The sequence below is a fragment of the Phoca vitulina genome, unplaced genomic scaffold, assembly GCF_004348235.1.
Source record: "Phoca vitulina isolate PV1807 unplaced genomic scaffold, GSC_HSeal_1.0 scaffold118, whole genome shotgun sequence".
Taxonomy (NCBI): domain Eukaryota; kingdom Metazoa; phylum Chordata; class Mammalia; order Carnivora; family Phocidae; genus Phoca; species Phoca vitulina.
The window spans coordinates 12,257-18,322 of NW_022589821.1; the positions used below are offsets into that span (position 1 = coordinate 12,257).

Sequence of the window (6,066 nt, forward strand, 5' to 3'; positions counted from 1 at the left end):
GGGGCTCCGGGCTGGGGGCTCCGGCTGGGGGCTCGGGCTGGGGGCTCGGGCTGGGGGCTCCGGCTGCAAGGTGGCAGCTCATCCCCTGGGAGGCTGGAGTTTGGGGTCAGGGGTGGGGGCTGGGGTGCTGAGGGGCCTCACGTGTACCCCACCAGAGCTCTGTTCTACCGGTACTGTTACCTGAACTGGGTCAGTTTTGACAACGTGTACATCACCAGCCGATTCCTGCACATGGAGGCCGTCCGCTCTGAGGCGGGGCTGCCCACGGTGCTGCCACTGAGTGCCCATGAGGCCAGACAGTACATCCGGCCCGGTGAGGGCCCCGAGGACCGGGGACAGAGACGAGGGCCTCCCTCCCTCACAGCCCTGACCCTGGGCCCCACGCACAGCACTGCCTCTGGGGAGTCCTCGGTCCTAAAGGGGAACGGGGGAGCCTCCCAGCACCCAGACACAGAGAGAAGGGAGCCCTGGACATCCCGACTTAGGGAAGCATAGGTGTGGAGTGGACACCAACCAGGAAAGTGGGGTTTTGGGGGTGAGGCCGGAAGTGTGAACGCGCTAGTATGGAGACGCAGTGTGGGGGGCAGGGGGGCAGGGATGCCGGGAGGGAGGGTTCCTCTAGCCTCGAAGCCCCTTCCCGCCCTTGTCCAGAGGCCCTCACAGCTTCCACACCAGACGGACAAACAAGCTCTGGCTCGGAATAGGGGGCATCCCGCCGGGAGAGTGGGGCAGCATCCTCCTAACCACCCTCCCCCCAGGCTCCGTCTTCCTGTCCCGGTGGGAGCAGATCTTTTATACCCTGGCAATCTTCAGCCTTGCCCGGCACCTCCTCCTTGTGCTGGTCCTCGTCTTCCTGGACTACGCTGTTTTCTGGGTGCTCGACCTGGCCCGGTACCAGCTGCAGGGGGACATTGTGGCCCGCAGTGAGTGCCTGAAGCTCCTGCAGCAGCCGCCTTGGCCGGCGTCCTCCCCATCCTCCCGGGTCCTGGGGGATCGCCTGGAGGTCCCCAAGTCACTGTCACTCATCAGCCCCTGATTTTGCCCCTTCCAACGCTCTGCTCTGCGGGGGACCCCGTGTCCACATCATGGCTGTAGCGTAGAGTAGTTGTGGGATCTGGACTTGGACTGGCTCCACCCCAGCCACGCCCTCTGCGAGGTGGTACCTCGGGCCGTTCCTGAGCCCCCAGAGCTTCAGTCTCCTCAGCTGAGCTGGGATGCTGGCCGCAGCCCCCCGGGTCGCTCTAAGGGGCACGTGACACCACGTGTGGGAGTGCCCGGTCGGCCGTTGCCAGCATGCCGTAGACCACAGAATATAATTAACCTCATCCTGTGTCCCAGAGGTCCAACAGAAAAAGTCAGAAATGCCCAACACGATCCATAAGGCAGTCAGTCCAGCGCCTGCTACACGCTGGACCCCGGACACATTAGCAAAGGCTCTCTTGAAAGCAAACGCTTCCGGGCAGTCGTGGAGGCAGGCGATGGACTCACGGACCACCCAGGCCGTCTCAGAGAGGGTCCTGGGGGCCAGGGGCTTGGTGAGGCCCCGGGGCATCAGAGGCCCCCAGCCGGGGGGACGGGCCACCCCTCCGTGCCGCCCCCGGCAGGGCCCCTCGCAGACCGCCTTTGTGCCAGGCCCCGTGTTAGTGTCCATAACCGTGGAGGGCGCTGGCTACACCGGGAAGATTTACCGGGACCTGGTGTCCGCGTTTGACGTCCTGCAGCAAAGCAACATCAGCATCTTGTCCGGGCGCTGCCTGCTGCGCCCCTCGGAGCCCAGCACCGCCCGTTACGGCGTCATCGGTACCGACCTCGCCCCTGAGGCCGGGGGGCGGGGGGTGGGCGCCGGTCAGGGCGTGAGGGGAGCAGGCCGGCGCCTTGCGCCCCCAGAGCGCACTCACGGCACCTGCCGCGCCCCAGGCGTTCTGCTCGGCCTCTGCTTCTTTGTTACGCTGTCCGGCAGCTACGTCAGTCGGCTGCGGAGGGTCATCTGTGCGTCCTACTACCCATCGCGGGAGCAGGTGAGCGTCCAGGCCAGGCGCTGAGCCCGCCGCTGTCTGTCTTGGTTTGGGGGAGCTTAGAGTCCTCAACAGCCAGTCCTCCCTCCTCTGGCTGAACTACCCGGACTGCCGGCCTCTGGGCCCCAGATGGGGCTGGGGAATGGCGCCTCTTGGGGCAGGGTTTGCTGAGAGGGAGCTTGCCCCCAGAGTTTTGTTAAGAGCACGGGGGACGGAGTCCATGTTGGCACGTTGAGGTGTGAATGGAAACTCAGCAGCTGTGCTCATTCACGAATCATTTCCTGAGCATCTAGTGTAGGACCCCCCAGACGCCAGGCTGAAGCAGACAGTCTGGGGCTCACGGCCTCAAGGCAGGCCAGACAGGCTTTTAACAGGATATTACAATTACGAAGTGTTTTTATGAAGGAATGAATAAAGTGCTATGAACACCTAGGGGAGAGAATAGGTCACCCCACCTAGGGGAACCCAGGGGCTTCCCAAAGGAAGGGGCATTTGAGCCAAGCCTGGAGGGATTCATAGGTGTGGACAGCAGGCAAAGGTAGGGAATGGGGATGGTGGCAGAGGGCATTCCGGGTAGATGAGACGGGGTCGAGGGGATCCCAGCCCTGATCCCCACCTCCACCAGGAGAGGATCACCTACCTCTACAACCTACTTCTGAGCCGCCGAACCAGTCTGCCGGCGACCGTGCACCGAGCAGCGAGGCGGCGGGCAGCTGACCAGGGTCCCACGAGTGTCCTTCAGCTGCTGGCCGGGCGGTGAGCCCACTGTCCTCCCTTAGAGAAGGGGGGCAAGCGGGGACAGAAAAAGAGCCGGAAGTCAGAATGGATCACTGTCCTTCCTAAGTGCCCAGAAGTTTGGCTGAAGAGGGTGCCCGTTCCATGCGATCCACGGACGGAGAGGGAGACTTGGGGAGAGAATTGCGGGCGGTGGGGAGTGGAGGGACAGGCCGGCAGGACGCAGAGCTGCTGCAGGCAGAGGGCTGGAGGTCAGGCTGCAGGAAGGCCTGCCCCTGCTGGAGGGTGGTGTTGGGTGTGGGGTCCCCTGGCGGCTCAGCGTCTGGGGCCCCTCCCAGGTGCTCCTGTCTGGGCCCGGTGGTCAGCCACTTCCGGCAGCTCCAGGATCACTGTCTGGGCTGTGGGCAGCCCCACGACCAGGAGGACACGGAGAACTTTGTGTCCTGCAGTACCCCGGGCTGCCGAGGTGAGACCCTGGGGTGGGCCTCTCCCTGCGGGGACTCCCCACGCTTGCGTGTGACCGTCGGCTGTGGTCCTTCCTCTGGGGACTTCTGGAACTCACCTTTTGGGCCCCTCCCTTCATCACTACGCATGTTCTCATGTACAGAGAACCGTGAGGAGCTCTTCTTCCCCGTGTTTGCCTTAATTCTCCTGGTGGTCGCAACTGGTGGTCCGCGGCCTGCCCCTCCACGAGGACGGTCCCCCCAGGGCTGGTGGCGGGGAGCTCGGTGGCTGGGTGGGCTAGCTCAACCGCCCCTCCTGCCCTCCTGGCGCTTCGCAGGCCTCTTCTGCTCTACCTGCTTCCGTCTCCTGGACAACACGTGCTCGGTGTGCGCGGCTCCCCTCTCCCAGCAGGGGGGCCTGGACCTGGAGCTGTGAGTCTGCAGCGAGCGGGGGTGGCCGTAGTCCGGGCGGGCCGTGGGAGCTGCCACCTGACGGGAGGCTCCCGCAGGGACTCCAGTGACGAGGAGGGCCCCCGGCTGTGGCTGGCGGCCGCGCGGCGGAAGGCCCCGGAGCAGGAGTGGTTACTGCGGCAGCAGCTGCAGGAGGCCCTGGGCAGGACCCTCCCTTCGGAGTCCAGCCCCGAGGTCAGGTGAGCGGAAAGCAGGACGTGGGGCCTGGAGGCCTGAGCCTGTCTGTCACGTGTAGCACGGGCTCCTGGGGTGCCGGGCCCTCTGCTAGAGCTGGGGACAGGGCGAGGGCAGGGAGGGAGGGAGATTCGTCTAGCTCCTGTCCTGGAGGAGCCCACCAAGTGGGGGGGTAATCGCAGCGCACAGGGGTCCCCGTCCATGAGAGCAGCAGGCCAGGGCAGGCAGTGGACAGAACAACGGGTTTGGGATGGGGTTGAATTAATGAAGGCTTCAGGGAACAGGTGAAAGAAGAGGTGGGTTCGGGGGCAACCTGGGTGTCCGTTGGGCTGAGGGGCAGAGGAGAGCATTCCGGGGGTGGGGGGGCCGGGGGTAGTCCGGAGAATGGGAGCTGTTTGGGAGGCTGTGTGTGTCTGTCCGCTGAAGTCGGAGCGCGCTGGGAGATGAGCTGGGAAGTCAAGGGGTGGGAGCTAGCTGAGTGCCCTACCGGCCGTCTGAAGATCCCCGGGTAATGGACACATTCTTAAGTGTCTTCTAAGACAGTGAGCTAGGAAGGAAGTGAGAAGTTGGTGTGGCCTCAGGACGGAGGTGCTGAGGATGGGGGGGACCGGGTATGCTTGGGACTGCGGGGTGCTGGTGGAGAGGAAGAACAGGTTCTGGGGAAAGAGGAATGTCTCGGTCGGAGAGCTTTGGGGGATCTGTAGGGAAGCCAGCTGGAGATGCCCAGGGGCCAGTTACAAAAGGCCTGGGCTCTGGGCCTGCGGTGCCAGGGTTGAGTTATTACAGGCTGTAGGGGAGAGGGGGGTGATGACAGGGCAGGAGAGGCGAAGGGGAAGCAGCGCGACCCTGAGGGGCTCAGGCACAAACCAGCGAGGCTGGAGCAGGCGGGAGCCAAGCACTGTCATGCTGAGAGATGGCCGAGGAGGAGGGGGACAAGGCCTGGCCAGTGAGTGTGGCGGCTGAAAGGTCACTGGAGTGGCTGTGGGAACATTTCTCGCGGTCCCAGGCAAGCCCAAACCAGACCAGACTGTAATGGTTTGAAGGCTGATGGGTAGACAAGACTCAGAAAGAAAGAGTACGTGGCTCAGTACCACGGCCGCGGCCATGAGAAGCTTGATCATTCTCTTTGCAAATGTAACTGCTGGAGTTAAAAAAGGAAGCTTGCTGGTGAAGAGGAGGGGGTTAGCGCCACCCAGCAGAAGCAGAGCTTGCCGGGAGCCAGTGCGAAAGATGTAGGGTCACCCAAGGAGAGGGAGAGCTGGGCCTGTGGGAGGTGAAAGAGGGGCACCCGAGGGATGGGGTCTGGGACAGGTGGCCAGGCTGTCCTTGGGGAGAGTGGCGTTCCTCTGAGCAGAGTGAGCCCCTTCCAGTCTGGCACCATGCTTTTCCCTGGGGGGTCAGAGGGAAGGGGTTCCTGCTGGGAGTGCGAAGAAGGGGCTGGGAGTGGAAGAAAGGTGTCTAGGAGTGGGTCTGGGGGAGCAAAACACCTGCCTTGGGAGGCTGGGAAGCAGCTAGCTGGGGAGTGGAGGGACTGGCCGGTGGCGTGGAAGGCGCAGATGACAGGCGAACACGACCTGTCACGGCTGACTCCAGGAGCGGTGCTGGTGCCGCTTTCCTCGGGAACAGCGGCACCGTGAATAGGGCTCGAGGGTTGAAGTCTCCTTCTGGGTGGATCGAGGGAAGGACAGGATGGGGAGAGAACTGGGGTGTCATCAGTAAGAGTGTTTGAGATGACTGGTCTTGGGGCAGAAAGAGGGCTGACACCCGGGGAAGTCCAGGGTCTCTGTCTCCCTGAGGTGTTAGAGCAGGGTTAGTGGCCAGGAGGGACACGGAATGGGTCATGGTCACGGAAAATTCTGGGATAAATCCAGAGGGTGGCCAAGGTTGGGGCGGGGTGTCCCAGTAGGAGCAGAGGCAGAGGGCTTTATGGCCAGGGAGGTCAAGGATCGGATCACAAGGCCAGAGAGGTGGGGGTGTGTGGCAGGTATCTGGGGAGACAGCTGTGGCCCCGGGGGGTGGGGTGCAGCTGCCAGGGCCTTTACAATATGCCACGTACCAGTGGGTTTGAGAAAGACAAGCAGCATCCACTTGGAAGGCCTGCATACAAACTGCAGTGGGCACATGCTGGTGTGAATGGGGCGGGGGGAGGGATGAGCGGAGGGCACATGCTGGTGTGAATGGGGCGGGGGGAGGGATGAGCTGAGGGCACATGCTGGTGTGAATGGGGC

General features: G+C 63.5%; 1 protein-coding gene across 1 annotated transcript in view; it reads left to right on the forward strand.

Moving 5' to 3' along the window:
• The window catches only part of DCST2 (DC-STAMP domain containing 2), a 9,515-nt gene that overhangs the window by 2,369 nt on the left and 1,080 nt on the right, over window positions 1-6,066 (forward strand). The window contains 8 exon segments of the mRNA XM_032398605.1: window positions 156-313; window positions 759-923; window positions 1,633-1,800; window positions 1,918-2,018; window positions 2,641-2,771; window positions 3,089-3,216; window positions 3,532-3,625; window positions 3,703-3,843. Of these exon segments, the coding sequence (XP_032254496.1) occupies window positions 156-313; window positions 759-923; window positions 1,633-1,800; window positions 1,918-2,018; window positions 2,641-2,771; window positions 3,089-3,216; window positions 3,532-3,625; window positions 3,703-3,843 (1,086 nt within the window).